This window comes from Coturnix japonica, chromosome 1 (assembly GCF_001577835.2).
Source record: "Coturnix japonica isolate 7356 chromosome 1, Coturnix japonica 2.1, whole genome shotgun sequence".
In the NCBI taxonomy this organism is placed as follows: domain Eukaryota; kingdom Metazoa; phylum Chordata; class Aves; order Galliformes; family Phasianidae; genus Coturnix; species Coturnix japonica.
Genome location: NC_029516.1, coordinates 125,142,491 through 125,161,081, shown reverse-complemented (window position 1 = coordinate 125,161,081; position 18,591 = coordinate 125,142,491). Strand labels below are relative to the sequence as shown.

At 42.9% G+C, this 18,591-nt stretch overlaps 2 protein-coding genes across 4 annotated transcripts in view; one reads left to right on the top strand and one right to left on the bottom strand.

The window, feature by feature from the left end:
* COL4A2 (collagen type IV alpha 2 chain) overlaps positions 1–3,480 on the bottom strand; it is a 127,864-nt gene extending 124,384 nt beyond the window's left edge. Inside the window, exons 1-3 of one of the 3 annotated variants that reach the window (XM_015851419.1) lie at positions 3,374–3,480; positions 3,063–3,166; positions 2,868–2,928 (exon numbers count right to left, since the gene is read on the bottom strand). In XM_015851419.1, the coding sequence (XP_015706905.1) occupies positions 2,868–2,928; positions 3,063–3,106 (105 nt within the window). In that variant the 5' untranslated portion in view covers positions 3,107–3,166; positions 3,374–3,480. The other 2 variants (XM_015851420.1, XM_015851421.1) reach the window with 2 other exon arrangements.
* Positions 3,481–3,541: 61 nt separating this feature from the next.
* COL4A1 (collagen type IV alpha 1 chain) overlaps positions 3,542–18,591 on the top strand; it is a 106,013-nt gene continuing 90,963 nt past the window's right edge. Inside the window, exon 1 of the mRNA XM_015851422.2 lies at positions 3,542–3,719. Within this exon, the coding sequence (XP_015706908.1) occupies positions 3,657–3,719 (63 nt within the window). The 5' untranslated portion in view covers positions 3,542–3,656. The remainder of the gene's footprint in view (positions 3,720–18,591) is intronic.

Below are 18,591 nucleotides of genomic sequence, written 5' to 3'. Positions count from 1 at the left end.
CAGTATTTCCATCCAGGGATTCCTCTTCTCTAGCTCTCTTTGATCCAGAAGCTGCCATTCCCTCCTCTCACCAAAGCCACCTTTTCTTCTGCCTCAGTCCTTAGTTATTCTAAACATCCTTTTTCTTCTCCATTCTGAAACATCCATCCCCTAGCAGCTACTATAGTCCGCCAGAAAGATGCCCAGTCAAATGCTTTGGGTTCCCCTTTTTATCCGTCCTTCCTTGCTGGCTTCCTCCTTAATCTCACTGCAGTATCTTCACATATATAATTTCACTCATTCAGCAATGTTTATCCCCAGCAACTGGAACTCATTCACATACGTGGCTATCAAAATCTGCTGCTCTGCTTGTGTCATTACAGGCAGAACAATGATTTTTTTAATCTGGTCCTGCAGACTTTAATAATTCATAGCATTTCTTTTTTAAACCCAGGCTAATAAAAGTCCTTATAGTACTCACATGTTAATTTGTGTAACAAACTGTAACAGGTCAATGTGACAAACATGATGGCAGTATGAAGAGAATCGGGGGGTTTTCCTGATGCACAGAAAACTTGGAATTCAAGCCTTCTCCTCAGTCACAATCCTTATGCACAAAATGAATCCTCCATACAACTGCCAGCCGCCCACCCCTAATTCCTCAGGTGCTGTTGCTGCTTCCCACACAAGCCTGCTGTGTCACACTGCAAATACATTCAGCAGGGGTGAGCCTGAAGGAGCGAGCAACCCCCTGTTCTCTCCCCCTGCTGCTTAGCAGAGCCAGCCCAAGCTTCCATAACTGTGTGTGGGGACCTGATCCAAAGTTAGCTCTTCCCACTCATCTCTTTTTGATGACTGGAGAGTTTAAACCAATAATTTCCCAGTTCAGCTTACCATGTGACTACAAAAAGATCTGCACTCACTAAGTAGAGCGGCATATGAGCAAAGAATAGGGTAAGTATTTTGGTAGCAATGCTGCTCCAATTTCTTATGGAAAGATGACCATACTTCATCACTCATATGCACAGCAGCACTTCACCTTCCATACAGCTGCCACCTTAAAGATGTTAAATTAGGGAAAATGGATCTCCATGCAGGACACCCAACTACCATAAAAGGGAGACTATTTTGTAGAGATTCAAGCAGCAATGGGCAGACTGCATCTGCTAATTTAAGGAGGTAACTCATGTATTTCCACTGTATCCCTCTATGCTAACTCTGTAGCCTACAAGCCAGAACATGAAGATATATGAGTCCATGCTTTGGCTAAAGCTCAGGTATCACGCCATGCACTCTGCAGCACGCCTTCATAAAGAAGAGGCATACCACAAATGATGCCTTTATATATCAGTTAATCCCAGTGATTTCATTCAAGGCTTACATTGTCATCAGCCTGCTTCACATACAATGTGTGGCAATACTGTGTCACTACACACAGCTCAGCAGAAGGATGGGTCCACCAAAAGATCAACATGTGGCACTTGAGTTCTTAGCTCAGTGCCTTTCCTGTGGGACTGTGAGAGCTGCCTGCCAACTTTCACTTTGCCACAATGGGAATGATGCACCCCAGCATCCAACGGTATCCAGACACCAACAGCCCAGTGCAGACCTAAGGGCCAGCTGCAGCTTGTGTGTGAAATCTATATGCTGTGTCACACTGCTAGCTGCAAAACCCCTAGTATTTCCCAGTTCTTAGTGCATTATGCCTAGATTGGCCTACATTTAGAAGGGGACCTTAAAGATGATTTAGTTTCAACTCCGACCCTTTTCACTGCAGACACGGAACCACATAAAAAAGGGGTAAATGCTTCAGAGTGGGATTAAAATATAAGTAGGATAGCTCTTAAGAAACTTAACTGAGGTTCAGTTTATTCTAGTGTGTGTCCAGGGAGCACTCACAGACATGGCCACAAGCCAAGACTCTGCGACCTCCCAGCCCACAGCAGCCAGGCCTGATCCTAAACCTACTTACAATAAGGAGAATCATCCCAGTGAACTCACCAAGCACTGGGACAGGCATATGCAAACTCCTCCACTTCTCTCATACCCTTGTGACAATAATGAAGAGTTAAAATAACTTCTGCTTATATCAACAACTCAAGCAGATGCTCGTGATCACCTATTACAGCATTAAACTTAGTTTTTATTTTTAGACTTAATAATCATAGAATTATTTGAGTTTGAGGGGACCATTAAAGGCCATCTAGTCCAGCCTCCCTGCAATGACACCTACATGTTGCTTGTCTTGTTACAGCTTATCTTGTTGCTTGACCCTGAGTGTCTCCGGGGTCAGGGCGCTCACCACCTCTCTGGGCAACCTATGTCGGTGCCTCACTATCCTTACTGTAAAATACTTCTTCTTTATATACAGTCTAAATGTCCCTTAATTTAAATGCTAATTTATTTATAAACATGCTTCTCACTTGTCCTGTGAAACCGTGTCTTCAAATTCTCAGTCCTCAAATGAGGTCTGGACAGGATTAAACACATTTCACCTGCAGGTTCACTTCCCTCCCCATTCTGGCATCCTCAGCACTGCATTTCTGTCCCGCCCACCTGCTTGGGTGCTTTTCTCATGAAAATGAAGACGTCTCGGGGTTTGCTTCTAATTGCTCGCTTTAACAAATTAGCCATCCCGAGCAAAAGTAATTGTGGAATCCCTCAAGCTACCTGACAGCGAAGCCCCGCGCTTCTCTGCTCAACATCACCTCGCTGAAGGCAGCAATCTGTAAGGCTTGTAGAGATGATCTGTGGGTTGTTTCTTTAAATGGCATGACAGATAAACCATCTGGCAAAGGGAAACGCGGCTCCCCGCTTGCAGGTACCAAGGAAACAGCCCTCTCTTTCCCTTTCCCCAGTAAAAGCCAACCCCAGTGCGCGGTACTTACGGCATCGACCCTGCCGGCCGACAGCACGACCTCCAGCAGCACCAGCAGAAGCCCCACGTCCCTGCGGGAGAGGTGAACAAAACTCAGTGCCGGTCAAAGCGAGCACAACACAAGCACGTGATAAATCCCACAACAAAAGGTGAATACGACTTTAAAAAAGTTGCTTCCAAGAGCCCGCCGAGCGCATTTACTTACTGACAAACAAAAACACGCGAGTCGGGAAGCGGCGAGAGGTCCATGTTGGTTCCTACCCAGCCGGGGGGTTCGGCTCAGGGCTCGCTGGCTCCGCGCTGCCGCCCCTGCGAAGCAGAGCAGAGCACAGTCCGCATGTAGCGCGGGGAGCGGCCCCTCCGCAGCCACGGGACGGCGGAGCCCACGTCCCCGGTCCCTCCGCACCCGCTCCGCACCGCAGCCCGCGGCGCTCCGTGCCCTCCCGGGCGGTCGCGGTGGTGCGGGGCATGGGAGCGCCGCGCCTCCCCCCGCTCCCCCCTCCCCCCCGCACCCACCCGCGGCGGGAGGAAGAGGAATAGGAATCGCGGCCGGCGTAGAGGGAGCGCCGTTGCACCCTCCCAGGGTCCCCGCCCGCCCGCCCGCGGGGAGGAGGGGGCTGCCGCCGCCCATCGGTTACGGCGCGGCCAGTCGCTCGGCCCCGAGGCATTGCAGGCGCCGCGGCCGGCACGGAGGGGAGAGGCGTGCATGCGGGACCGGCCCCGAGGAGCCCCCACGCCGCGCTGAGCCGCCGGCGCCCCGCCGCCCAGGGACCGACGGAGCAGCGCGGTGCGCGGTAACATGTGGCGTTGGCTGGGCTTCGGGCTGCTGCTGAGCGCCGAGCTCAGCGCCGTGTCCGCCGCGGTGAGTACGCGGGGGCTGCCCCGGGTGCGGGACGGGGGATACGCATGGGGAAGGAGCAGCGCGCTCCCGTCCCTCCGCTGCGTTCATACAAGAGGGGAGCGGGGCGGCCAGGTGGGCTCTGCCCTGCAGCGGAGCCGTGCGTGGGGCTCCGACCGCCCCACTGGGTGCGGGTCATCGGGCAGCAACCCCGGTTGGGAGGGGAGGGAAAGCTGTTCCAGTGACTTTAGGCTGCGAGTGCATCTCTGAGGGAAGACGAAGTAAAACAAAGCTAAAAGTTAAGTTTCTCTAGGAAAAAAAAGTAAAACATGAAGGGTTTGGCTGCATGAATTCAAAGCGTCGTGCTCGCTGCCTTTTAAGCCCCGTGATGGGCAGCCGACTGGAGGCCAAAAAAGGATTCTGATGTTAATGATTAAGTTCAGCTTTGGCACCTTTCCCTGCAGAGAGAGATTCGGCCACAGACATGTAAAATCGAAAGTGTGCAGGGAGCCTGAACGTTTTGCTAAGGGAGCTAATTTTATTCCTGAGATACTGACTACCCTCTGTCCTTAAGTTAAAGTACCGTTTCCTGGTACTCCCGAAGTATTTGTGCAGTTCCTCGGACCTTCAGTGTCCTAAGCAAAGGCAGATGACATCGTGGTGTGAACTAGGTCATCTTTCCTTCTCTCTGGTTTCTTGCACTGGGCAGATTGACACTGTAGTAGTGAAATTTAGAGGGGGACAAAACTTGCCTGGACAAGGGCAGATGGATTTCTGTCACATTTCCTGCCTTAGATGTAAGATCTGGGACTTTAAGCAGTGAAGGATGTAGCAGAGAGGGTAGTTTTAAACTTTTTCTGCTGAAAGTAAGTTCTATATTGAGTTGCTTTCCCTGCGTGACCATGGGGATGGTATCTGTGCCTTGGATCAGCTGAAGTAAGAAGCATGCTGAACTCCTGTTGCTGATATTATCAGGCTCACTGTAGTGGCAGTAAATCACTTGGTGACGCACCTTTTGGATGACTCAACCCTCATTTGGTGTTAAACTGTCATCCTTTTGGGATGTAATTAATTGGAATGAAGTAAAATCTTTTCAGGTAAGTCATTCATGTTTGAATTCTGAGTTTGGTACTTGAGGTATAAGCATCTATCAGTGACACGCGTTCCCACCTTGTGCAGTTCACAAAGTCACTGGGTAAACCAGGGCTGTCAGAGACAGAGAACTGTGAGGAAGATGTGCACATCAAATAAAGATGGAAACTTTACTGTCAGTTATACCACATCAGGACTTCACTAGCAGCTCTTTTTGAATTGTCTCATGTATACCAGATAAATTGTTGTATTAAATTCAAGAACGCTTAAGGTAACCTGGAGCTGTTAGTTACATAGTGGAGATAACACACACTTAACTCTTTCTGTTGTTATGCTGGTTGTGGATTGTTCCCAATCAGTGCCACCACCCAAGAATGTCAAGGAAGCCGAGCTCCTTGCAGCTCTGTTGCTGTAGACAAGCTTTCAGACACACACAGTGAGCTACTGCCCACCTGACAGATCCTCCTCCTGCTTTCAGAGTGCGGACCCAATCTGGTGTTGTCCCCAGACAAACGTGCTCCTGCTGCTCGCTTGCTCTGTTTACATGTGAGCAGTGTTGGAGGGCTGCATGGTAAGGCAAGGTTGCATGCAGTTCTGGTTACGATAGGCTCAATGAAGCTGTTCTCTTACAAAAACGTGATGCTGCCCTTTCCCTGCCCTTAAACATTTTGTATCAGCTGGATTACAAAGTAATCATATTTGTGCAGCTACTTTCTTATCATGCTCCTTTTTCACAGAGTAACTGAGATTGGAGGCACCTTGGAGAACATCTCATCCAACCCCTTGCTCAGAGCAGGCTGCTTAGGGCCATGTCCTGTGGGGTTCTGAGCATCACCACAAATGTAGACTGCATAACCTCTCCATGCAGCCTGTCCCAGTGACTGGTCACCTTCACAGTAGAACTGTTTCTTCATACGTTCCCATCATAGTGCTGCAGGCTTGTGACTGGTGACTGACTAGCTGGGACTTGAGGTCTCATCTGCGATGGCAGACATGACAGAAGCAGCTCGTGCCCTGCTGTGTGTAGGGGTTCTGCATAGTAACAGGGCTGACAGTAAAAGATTTTTTTATTGCTGACATGTTCATGATTAAATACAGAGAAGGAGATTTGGAAGGACTGCTCCACGGAGGCATTTGGTGCGGCAAAGCCAGCGCATAGTCGGCTGATGCCAGGATCATATGCCTAGTGCAGGGCAGGGACCTTACCAGGGCATAATATGGCACTATAAAGTGCACTCACATATGGCACTGGCTCGTGTATTAGGTGTTGATTAATTATAATTGAAATACTAACTATAGCTTGTTCGTGTTTTTGTGCTATTCTGTATTCCTCTCAGGAAGTTCATTTTCCTATTTGTAAGGAGGTTAGAGAAGAAGACAGGGCACCAAATTACGGTATTTTCAGGTCGGGATGAGAGACTGCTCTTATGTGGTGGTTACAGAAGAAAGTTGTTTTGATGGATCTCTGCAGGGGCTCTCATTTCTAACACTGTCCAAGCTGCTGAGAAAGTCTGTTTCCTAACATTCTTACTGCTTGGTTGAGAGATGACAATGCTATGGAAATCCTGCTTGATACCCTCTCCACATCACTGCAGATGCATTTGGCGTGTTTTCCAAAATGAAGCAAGATCTTCAGGCTGTGTTAAAATACCAGGGCAGATCACCCAGGCCATAGGTGGGCTGGGTGCCAGCGGGTCAGGAGACCCTTGGTCCCATGTAGCCCTGCCTGGGGTACGTGCCCGGTGCTGGCTGAGCTGGGCCTGCTGTTCTCCATGCCCCCAGATGTGTGGCATACACAATTCTAGGCCAAAAGCACAAAAATCTAACCAAGAAACTGTTGCTCCCGATTAGTCTGGATGATGTTTGTGTTCTGTGTTTTGTTAGAAAATGGTTTATGAAGAAGTACAGAGGACGTATACCAAAGGCAGGTAAAAGAAGTAACTAAAAAAGGTTGTGTGACTGGCAGAGGTACATGTGGGTATGCCTTTGCCAGTAAAATCAGGCTAGGCTGGACACCTGCCTTCTGCTGCTGTTTATGCCCAGGGTTGAGAATGCTTTTGGTGCTGAGAAACACAGTTCACCTGTCCCTCTAGGCCATTTGACATCCATGTTCCTGTATGTTCTCAAGGAGTGGTCTTGTCATCGCTAAGAGCACATCTACCAAACTTCGACAAATTTTAGTTCAGTGACTTGTAGGAAGGGGTATGAGACCTGGGATGGCTGGGGTGCAGTTTAGAGAGACATGAGAGCACACACAGGACAGTGGCCAGGAGGCAGGGATATCTTCTCCCCTTCCCCTGTGATTCCTAGCGTAGCCTTGTGGTGACAGGAACCGCACTTGCCCCAGAGGTGGGAGAAGTGATGAACCCCTGGTTGCTGCTGGTAGTGTTTGAGCCCTGCCAGCTGAGCAGGCTGTGGCCCAGATTGCCTCCTGTGACTCATCTTCATCAGCCCCATTCCTGCAGCCAGCTGCTCAGTGTCAGCATGTGCAAGTGCACTTCTGGACCGTCATCCCAAGTAGCACAGTTCTCGCTTCTATGCTAAATATTTTCAGAAATAGGGCAGGATTTCATCACTGCTCATCTGTTTAGCCTATGTAACCCTGGGAAGAAGTTAGGTTACATTGCATCTGAGGTGTCTGCTGTCAGTTGCTATGATCACGTAAGGAAATGTAGGTTAGCTGTTGCAGGCAGCTAAGACAATTGTTTAAAATGTCAGTAACCATCTCTAGGGATATGCTTATGAATATTGTTCTTTTTATAGAACTAGACTAAACAAAGGAAGATTCAACAACCTCAACATGAGAATAAATTGACTTCATCAGTGTTTAACAGCTACGTAGTGCTCCCTTCCCAGAATTTCCGTTGACTTTCCCATTACAGAAGCATACAGCACCTTGCAAAATTTGGTGATGGAGGGAATTTTGGGCATGGGTTGTAACAACTAAAGCAGCAATCAGTACGGATAAGGAGCAACTGAACATAGGAAGCACTTTTATAATTCATCAGTGTTTGTGGGAAGATAAATTTTGACTTCTCTAGAAACATTCTTGGTAATTTAATACGTTGGAAAAGTATGTGGCATTAGCCCTCTAACAGCCTTTATATAGCAGTGTCTTGGACAACGTGGACATACAATTGAGACCAAATTAAGGCACTTTCAATATATATATGAGTTACTATCATTGTGTCATTTTAATCTGAAGTGACTTGCAATAAAGAAAAAGGCAAAGCTGTACTTTATAAAGAATATAAGTAGAAAACAGAAAACCCCTCTGCCAATGGTTGCTCTCTTGCATGTATAAACAGAAAAAGGATGATCAAAATATTTGATCAGAAGAAATGTCCATTTCAGCTTTAAATTTCTATTTAGTATCAAGAAAAATACATCTATACAACTAAGTAGGGTTGAATAAGTATTCCCAGGGTGAAAAAGATGGCTATTCAAGCTTAATTTATCTCTGAGATATTATCTTGTGGAGTGGAGCTTGGATAAACTTTCTAATGTGAAAAAAAAGTGCAGAAGTGTATACTTAAAAGTGCCTTTGCTACCAGCCCCTTCAACATCTGCTATACTTCATTCTGCACTAGACTCACCTTTGAAATCACTGCTTTGATTGATCCGATATCTCAACTGGCTGTGTCGTAGTGCACATCTCGCAGCCTTCATCCCATTTTGTCTGCCTCTATTGCATTTCCATCATGGGCAAAGCCCACAGCAAGCCTTAAGGTGGTATTAAACCTTTTGAGACTACATGGTTGTGTAATGATGGTAGGAAAATACTACTGATCCTGGATATATGTATGTATTTTTTTATTTTTATTTATTTATTTATTTTGTAGCACTGGTGCATTATTACTTGTCCAAGGTGCTGCAATGTGCAACAAGCAGCAGGTGCTGTGGGAAGCTGGAGACTGGGAATCCACTTGGATGGGGATAGAGATGAGTCAGCTTGGCCTTACAGCCCGCAGAAGTAGTTGTGGTTTATTTATTTATTTATATACAGAGTGCCTTACAAAAATTTAATAGAAAAGGCATGACTAAAGATGAAATGAGAGAAGCCAGGGAAAACCAGAAAAGAGATGGATATGTTTTTTTCTTTTTTTTTTTTTTTCCTTCAATTGGCTTCATGTATGTGGGATCCTGTCTACATATGCTTTTTGAAATAAACAGCATAAGATTTCGTGACATTGTGACAAACTAATTCATAGTGAGCATAGCTGTGTTTTTAAGTTATTCAACTTGTTTTACGGAGTGTTACGTAGGTTGGATCTTTTTGGGTGGGTCCATCCAAGAGAAGAACTAAACATCCTCTGTTCCCCTCCTTTCCTCTGCCATTTCTCTCTGTGCACGTTCCTGCTGCCTTCACCTTCAGTGCTGCTTCTGCTGGCAGTCAGCCCCTCGCAGGGTCTGAGGAAGGGTGTGCATTATCAGTAGAACAATGTAGTGCACAAAACACAAAGTGCTATCAAGTGCTCAGAGTAAACATTGCAAAGTTGTAATGCATTTTCTTTCATCCTTTTGTGGCTTTCATCTGCTCATAATGGTGACAGATACAGCATTTCTGAGGTGAAGGTTTTCAAGATGGCTGAGGAGGAACTGGCAGAATAAATAATCAAAGTTATGAAATAAATACATTGATTAATTTAAAAGACAAGGGTTAGTAGGATCAACTAGAATATTTTAATTAAAAGCCTGGTGAGTTAGATCTTTTGCATTTAGAGGAGCTTAGAGCCTTTTACAGACTTAGGATGGCAGAAAATATCAATTGCCCTATCTGTAAAACAGAATTATTTATATCTTCTTGAAGAATATTTCAATCTCTACAACTGAGAAGCAGAAATACATTTTTAGGTAGAGTTTTATGTAAAGTCACTGCAGTGGAGAGCTCTATCCAGCTGTTAAAGAGATGACAGAAGTGCTGAAAAGCTTGGGCTTTGAGATTTTGTCTTTCATCTCTGAGTTGAGATATGATGAAAACCACGAATTAGTTTTGGATATTGAACTTCTTTGAAAGCTGCCAGAAGTCTAGTGATGTTCACTTGCATTTGCTAGAAGAAAATGACCTGGGGTGGCTAACATTGCATCTCCTCTACCACTTCTGAAAAAACAAGTGTCTAGCTTTTTTGCTCTCCCTGTCTCTTTCCCAGCTGATGGGGAATTTACAATAATCATCTCTCTGGCTACGTGGAAGCTTTGTGGTTTCACCAGCAGAATAACCCGGCTTTCTAGCCAAGGTATATCTTGTACATCTTTTAAATGAGGATGTTACCTTCTCACTAGGGCATGAACCTGATTGAGCATTTCTGGGAGTTCAATGGATTGATATCTTCTAATTCAGATGACAGAATGAGAATGACTTTTAAACAGTTATTTATTTTGCTGTATATATCTTCAGATGATGTTTCACTTGTAGCTAAGGGATAAAACAAATTAGCCCACTTTCACTGGATAGCTATGTGCTGACTGTGTATTCTGAGTCTTCTGGTCTTGTTAGTCCAGTTGTTTACCTAGTGGAAGAAAACGTCTAGTCTACTGAAGACTTCTGTTGAAATACTTGATAACCTAAAAGCATTTAAACTAATTCTAAGATTGTAATGAAACCCAAATAAGTCTGAAAAGATACACTGACATGGACTTATGGGGCCTTAACAAATTAGAACAAAAGTATGAAGAGAAATTAATGGTTTGTATTCATACTGAACATACTAAGGGAAAAATAAGCTAAGTGAGGTTGACTCAAACATTCCAGGAATTTTCATATTGGGCTTGAAGCTCTGTCCCTTTTATGGCAATGGCAAGTCAGTTATCTGCAAGTAGAGTAAAAAAAAGAATAATTTTGGCTGCCATAAAGTTAGGAGGCCTCTGCAAGCAGTATTCAGGACCAAAACTAGAAGACGTTTTAGCCGTAGATACTCAGATATGTGTTTTCTAAGAGTTGGCATAAACAGGCATGGAAGACTAAAATTATGTAAATACTTTGAGTCATTTATTTTATTTTTTTAATTGAAACTATCATTTTATTTTATTTTCAGCAGAAGTTCATTAACTGTATATTTGTTAATTACTGCATTTTTTAAATGAACATGGAAACGTTTAGAGAAAACTGGGGAATGGCAAGAGGTAAAAATGAAAGTGAGAGAAAAATGAAAAGCTTAGATTTATCCTGGGAAGTATGTGTTCTTATCCTGTGTTAAAAAACTATGGTAATTGTGAGGAGTTAAGGCTGCGTGACTGATCCCAGTGGGCCAGAGAAGAAACCAGGGTAAAAAAACCTCCCAGAAGCCAGGGGTCAGAAAAGATTGTCAAAAACTGGAATTAAAACAAAACAAAACAGAAGAGAATGGGGGGAGGAAGGGGGGGAAGGAAAGGGTAAGGACTAAGTGCTGTAGCCACAGACTTTGTTTTGATCAGGCTGGAGATCAGCTGTGGGAGCAGACTCTGGCTCCAGGCCCCTGCCACCAGCTGCAGGGTCCCCAGCTGGCTGTCCCTGACTGGATGAAGTTCTTTTGACCATTGCTGGCATATCCCACTGGCTTATGTGTGGGTTCTGGTGACGTTAATTCTTGTGTGACATAATTTTACTGTCTGTGACTGTCTACTGCTATTTTAAAATTTACTTCCCATTATGGACCTTGGTATTATAGCAAATGCTGTACTGATGCCTAACATCTTTGGGTTAAGAAATGTCTTGGATCGTACCCTTGAGAATGCCAAAATCATTCAAATCATGCAGAAAAACATATCCATCTTCTGGGGACATGCCTTCAAAAATGTGCTCTGATTCACACTGGTTAGACAAATAGTGAAAGCTGATTTTGATGCATTTTCCAGAAATGGCGTGTCTGGTTGGGAAAGAGCTTATGATCTGGAATAAACTGGAAGTTTCATGAGTATAGAAAAGCTCAGCGTGATAACCCATGAGACAGTTGGTAGCCTGGCTGTGACGCTAATGATTTCAGTTTCTACTGAATTAATCTTTAGCATAGCTGAAGTTGCTAAGGACATGGAATAATTTTTCACTCATGTATCAAGGAAACGAAAGAAGATAATTTTGACTGGCCAGAGCCACAAAACTGCATAGGTCAAATATGAGGAAGATTTTAGCTAGTCTGTAGGGCCCATATTAGTAATTCTTCACCTTTGTAAATCTGCATTGATTAGAATAGGTTGAAGTCTAAACATTTTATAAGCAAAATGTGAAAAGTGCTGGATTTCCCACTTCGTGCTTTCTGGGATGTTTTCTGTCATTGCAATGCTAATGTGCGATTACATGGAACAGGTCTGCACATGGCACAGTGTGTATTTGCACTGTCCAAATAAAATGTAGGAAAATGATATGGGGAGGTTCATATGTGGTTATGTCATGTCTTGTATTGTTTGCGATAATGCCCCTAAATATCTAGTAAATGTGGTTCAGCTGTCTAGAAAATTATTTCACGGTTCTAAATCTGAAGATGCATAAATCATTTCAAATCAGTCACGAAGATAGAAAATTAGTTATTGGTGGAGTTTCACATGCGTGTAGCATTGCTAATAAGAGTTGAATAGTGTGATGAATTTAAAACATAAGCATCTTAAATGAGCTTTTTTGTGTCTGAAGATGGCTAATGAAGTTTTAGAGTTTTATTTAAAATGTAGAGCTTGGTTACAGCAAAAACTAGTTAAAAATGGCTTTGTAATTTAGTGATCCATTTCTTGTAATTAGGATTTTCTGTGCTGGAAAGTGTGAAGAGCAGAATTCCTATTCTTAGATTCATAGTATTAAATTGAAGCTGCCAATAAAGCATTTTAAAAATCTGAATCATGGTGTGCTAAAGACAGAAGTATGATGTATCCTTATAATTAACCAGTGTCATATTCATCACTGGTGATGGCCAGCTCTACATGCTTCTCTCTGATACCCAATGTCAGGTGAGATGAGTGATGGAGCGATTGTCTGCTCAGTCATCTGATTAGATTTGGTACTTCAAAATGATGTTTTTGAAGCTTCAACATTTGCTTGGCTGCTGGAATTATCTAGTGATCACTTTCTTAAGTGTAGAATTGGGTCTGTCATGAAAAGCCTGGGCTGTGGAGTCTTTAGACTGGTTATGTGCATGCTTGTATTTGGAGAGGTGAAGGGATGGGCTGGGAAGGGTGGGCACAGAGTCGAGGCACTGTGGCCATTGTGGCAAAACGCTGTGATAGCAGCTAGTCAGAGGAATATTTCACAAAGCATTGGCTCAGTGAGACCAGTTGCCACCCTGATATGTCCACCAGGTGTGCTGTGTCCCCCAGATGGCCAGCGTTTTGTCTTCTCCTCACACTGGCCAGGCTGAAAGCAACACTGATTTTTCCTTTCCTGCTTCCTCCTACGTGCAGTGCCTTGGAGATGAAGTAGCAGCATCATTTGCCTCATGATGGCCACAGGTAGCTGTGTGTTGAAGCAGGAGCATGGCCCAGCTCTGTCACTAGATAAAGGAGAGTTCCATCCTTTTGGCTGTTTGAGGATTATTTGACTTCAGCAGATTTCCTGAGGGGAGAAAAAGAGACTGATTGGGTTGCTTTTACTGTTCCCTTACAGCCAGTGTTACCCTGTTCTTTAGATTTAAATTTGAGGATTGTATTGGTTGTTGTTTTCATTCTTTTCCTCTTTATTTAGTTATTGGAATTTAGTGGTGTTTGGCTGATGGCTTTCTAAAAAATAAATCAGTTAAAATATAGCAAGTGAAAATACGTTCTGTGATCTAATGTTAGGAAACCATTAAAGATCACCGGATGTGTTGACAGCTGAGAAGCTAGCTAGGTAGTGATGAAGATATATTAGCTCTAAACTGAGTAATCAAAGAGCTGTTTTTGTTGTTTTTTTCTTAATAATAAAGACACATAGGTAGAGAGACAACTTCCAAAATGTTACTGACAGTATACAAGGGAAAAGCTTTTCTACTGTATTCATTTCAAAACATTTCTGACTGCTAAGTGAACAGAGGAAAGGACTGCTGGAGCAGATCTTTTAGTCCAGAGCTGTTCTCAAAGAAATGGGAATAAGAATGGGGGGTTGACTGAAACATATAGAGTTATGCGGCTGTGCCCAGCTGATGTAGTGTTTCTTCTTAAAGAACTGTGAGCAGCTAATACAGATTACGTGGAGTAGAACCCCTGTGGAATGCATAAATGCACGTATTTTGGGAAAGAAAATCCTGAAATGCTTCAGAATAAAAGATCCCCTTACTTTTTGATGTTTTTGTTCCTTTTTTTTTTTTTTTTTCTTCCTTTCTCAGGCCTCATTTAGAAATCCTAGAAAGGAAAATTCTCTAGAAAAATTGAGAAGAAATTTATAGTATGTATTACTCTCAGAATAGGCAGTAAAGTAATTGCTACGGCAACAACAAAAATGTTATCTCTGTACTGTTATCAGAATTCTTTCTATAGTTATAAATAGTATGAATAAACAACTTCATTTTGGAACCTGCAATACCAGCCAGGCTGAACGTCTGTGCACTGCAATCTGTGTTAGTCTTGCAGTACATACACAGTCATACCTATATGTTGGCATATAATATTTCTTGACTTTACAAACTAATGATACTGGTACTTCCTCTCTTTCATGTTTTTGCTCTTCACAGAACCCCTTCAATATTTGACATAATAGTCAAAAGTATTTTATACTTATTTTCATGCAATCATATCTAGTATTCTTCTGAATATTGAGAGATGTTGTGCTAGTGTAAATAGAACCTTATTCTGTTAAGCAGATATTTTTGTTCAGGAAAAGTGCAATTCCCCGTCAGTCCTTCTGCCAGTGCTTTCAAAACTTGTGGAAGTGTTTCATGTCTAAGTCAGGACCATGGATGTAGTTGGATAATCCAGGAAGACTTAAAAGTTCCAATGGACTTGGAACTTTTAATTGTCGTTTCCAATGAATATAAACTCAGTGTAGGTAAAAACCAAAAACCACCTTTTTATTCTTTGAGGCTAAATTAAGAAATTGCATACTGTGCAGTTCTTATTTTTGTAGTCTGTTTTGTAGCCTCATTAGACCTTTTAAGGTATAAAGCTATCTATTGACATTGCATCCTGTCCAAGGGCAGAATGTCCATTTGAGAAACAGATCATGTTGCCTCTGGACCATGCCCCACAGCTTTAGAGGTCTGTTGCTTCTGTTTGATCATTGCCTCCCAGTTATTCTCATACTATCACACAGACCAGTGCTCCCCCAGCTACAAACCCAGTTCCCAACAGGTCAAAGTAATACAGCCTGTCTTGAAGGACCTGCCCAAAGATGACATCATTTTGTTGCTGCTGTGAGGAGGATGCAACAGCCAGCATCCAGTATTTATACACCTGTGGCTGTCTTCATGCTTTACAGAAGTCCATTCCCTGTTATTCCACAGTCTGTTTCTGTTTCCCTGTATCTCACTTTCCCAAAAGCAAAGTAAGAGTAACAGAACTTCATGATACTCAAAATAGGACACAACTCTGCTGTTGCAGGTATTATATAAAGCCTGAAATGTATGATAAAAGCTAATTTTATCAAGTTTGATGATCAATTTTTTTTTTTTGTATGATCAGCTTCAGGAATAAAAGTTATGTGCATACCCCCAAAATCTTTCCACTCACACCCATTGCTTACCATGTAACCTTGGGATTTCTGATGTTTTGCTGCATTGGCCTTTGCTGTTCTGATTTTTAGGTGTTTTTTACAGCATTTGCAGAGACAAAAACTTTATTTAAAAAGATTAAACATATGAATAGGAAAAAATACTCGATCAAGGGGAGTTTTAACAGAGAATTCAAGACACTGCAGCAGATGAGCTATGGATTTCCAGCTGAAGCTTTATTTTAGCCACTTCTTTGTGTTCCTCTTTGAGAACAAATTTCTTCCTAACTTAATTGTTTCTGCTTAGGACCCTAAAACATAAAAGTCATTTCTCTGTTTTTCCTACAAGAAAAGGCAAGTGTTCACAGAATTATTTGGGTGTGTGAAGACAATAGATTTGAATTTGAATATCCAGTGTAGTGGAAGGAAAAAAAGTAATTTAGCAGAATAGCTTTAAACCCATAAGCCTGATGATATCTGCCAATTTGTCTGAGGAAGAAAAAGCACCTCTTTCCCTGGTTCTAATTGAAAGTAAGAGGGGAGTGATCCAATTCTTTATGATTAATTTTACAGAGTTGGACAAGAGGGAATCTAGGCTGTTCTCAGCTGGACAGCAAACAGTAGAGCTATTCTTTCTGTCCTAAAGCCCTGACCTTGTAGGGAAAAGTGATCCAACTGCTTCCAAAACAGGCACATCTGTATACTGTACTACTTTGTCTCTCAGTGATGCTTGATGTACACACCAGCAGCTGACATGACAGGGTTTGTAGCATGGGATTGAGAATAATATCAACTGGAGTGCACAGAAACTGTGATATATATGTATAAATACACACACAGCACTGCTGCCAGGGAAGGGAAGGGTTTGTCCTGCTCTGCTCTGTGTGTGAGGCCTCACCTCCAGCACTGAGCGTGGGTTTGGACATAAAGCTATTAGAGAGCATCCAGAGGAGGACTATGAAGATGGTAGAAGATCTAGAAGGGAAGACATATGAAGAGCGGCTGAGGCCCATCAGCGCTCTCAGCCCAGAGCAGAGGAGCTCAGGGGAAGCCATGAGTGGTGTTGGGGTTTGAGTGGTGTGACAGGTGCTGACTGCAGCCTTGAGGTGTGGTTTCATACCAGGGCTCAGGCTGGAGGAGAGTTGGGGTGGGCTTTTATCTGGCTTCCCAAAACTACAGTCATGCTTCCACCCTTGCCTTTGAGTATGAAACAGCAGTGGCCATTAAATATATGTATGTGATGTACAGCCAAATGTAATTCCCTGTTAGTGCTGTCTGTATGCTAAAATAATATGAATACATCTTCCTACAGGGAAGATATTTAAAGAATATCCTGTTCTCACAGTTGGTATCTAAAAAACTAGTGAGGTTCAGTGCAATCTAAATACAGGCCCTTTGTGATCATGCTAGCCTGCAGTTGATTGATTTATTTCCCAGGACCCCGTCTTATTCAGTGCACAGAACTGGTTGTTCTCATGGATGAGTGAAGATGCAAGGTTTGGGTGGTTTTTTTTTTCATTTTTTCTTTTTTCTTCAATTTTTGGCCTTGCCTCCTATTTAAAATCTGATAATCAAATCACCCTATAAAGATGATGTAACCATTTTCAGGTCTTAAGAGCTTCAGATTGCTTGTATTGTGATTGTACCTTAATGTTGCCACAAAACTCACACTCATCTCTAGTAAATTACCCTAGATTCAAGGCGGGGTGGTGGTGTGTAGCTACAGTCCCCTGTTTCATTCAGTTCAGTTAATGTGAGCCAGAGTGGTGCTTGAAACTCTTGCCTAGAGAATACATAGGAAGAGACAAAATCCTATTCTCCAGTGCACCATTCAACTGCCTTAAGCAGGAAGCATCTTTGCAGTTCTCTGCTTTTGAGAGATGTGGTGTTGCTAGCTTGGATAGAGCAGGCTGATGTGGAGGACTTGGACTGCTCTGAAGTAACAGTAATTGAAGCATTTTAGCCTGTATAAGGAAACCAAGCAAGCTTTTTGAAAGATAGTAACCCTCTATTGTGAGGAGGGCTCATATGGAGCTTTTCTGCAAGACTGTAATCTTGCATTTCCTAAGTTTACCTTGGAAAGAGAAGATTGTAAATTTAAGTACTTTGAAAACAATGAAAAGAGCAAAGAGAATTGAATGGTCAAAGGAAAATGTCACTGTGTTTCTGTTTTGGCTATTTCAAGAAAATAAGTCTGTGAAATGTAGCTCCACCTCAGAGATTTGTCATGAGAGGTGTTGGTTCCCTGCTACTCTGTTATCCAAGTGTTTTCTCTAGAGGGAAGAAGGTGTAATATTTACAGTCCTTTCCCAAGGGCTTCCTAGTTGGTCACTAAAAGCAGTGGTGAAGTGTCAATTCCTTTTGCCATTATCTCATCCACACCATTATTTTGCTGTAGTAAGGAATCTACACTCTAATTTAGATTATTCTCAGCTTCTCAACCTACAGTCTTTCCTTTGGTCATGTTGATCATTTTCCTTTTACGGTATCTGTTCGTCAGTGTGATATTTTAATCTTACCCCTCCCTATTCACATGAAGCCAGTCATCCTTACGTATATTGCCAGTGCTACTAGTTTTGCTGTAGCAGGAAGGGTGCGTGCAGTTAACTACAGGTTTTGTTAACACTGTAAGTACACAAGTATCTTGCCATTTAACTGCTGATGAACAAGCAGTTCCCAGTTCACAAGCTGCTTAATCTGTTTGATGTATCCATTCCAACATCAGTGCTTTGTGCTCTTCTTTTGGTGTTCCTGTCTTTCTGTTGAACTATTGCCAGACACAGCTTGTATGTCTGAAAACATGGAAAGAACTGATGGAATAATTGTGTTCCTTTTTCCCTGGAAATTGTTCAATCAGTCTTTGCTTCAATGGGCTTCTGTGTTGTTTTTATAGCTGTCCTGTCTGGTGTTTACCATTGCCATGAGGGAAGGGAAAGGTCAGATGCTGCAAGACCTTTTTGTGAACCTGCTTTGCATCTCATGAATATGAAGTTTTCCAACTACCTAAAAGCTTTGTGGAAGCAACTGGAGAATGATAAGATCTGTGAATTCAGATGAAGTAATGGTAGAACACTTATTTTTAGGCTTCATTTAGGCAGACGTGGGTTTTTGTAACCTGGTTTGAATTAGCTGTGGTAATAGAAAATTATGAATTACCAGTAATGTTTCTAATTATGAGGGCTGCTCTGAAAGTAATGCCTTCCATTTTATTATGTTGCCCCA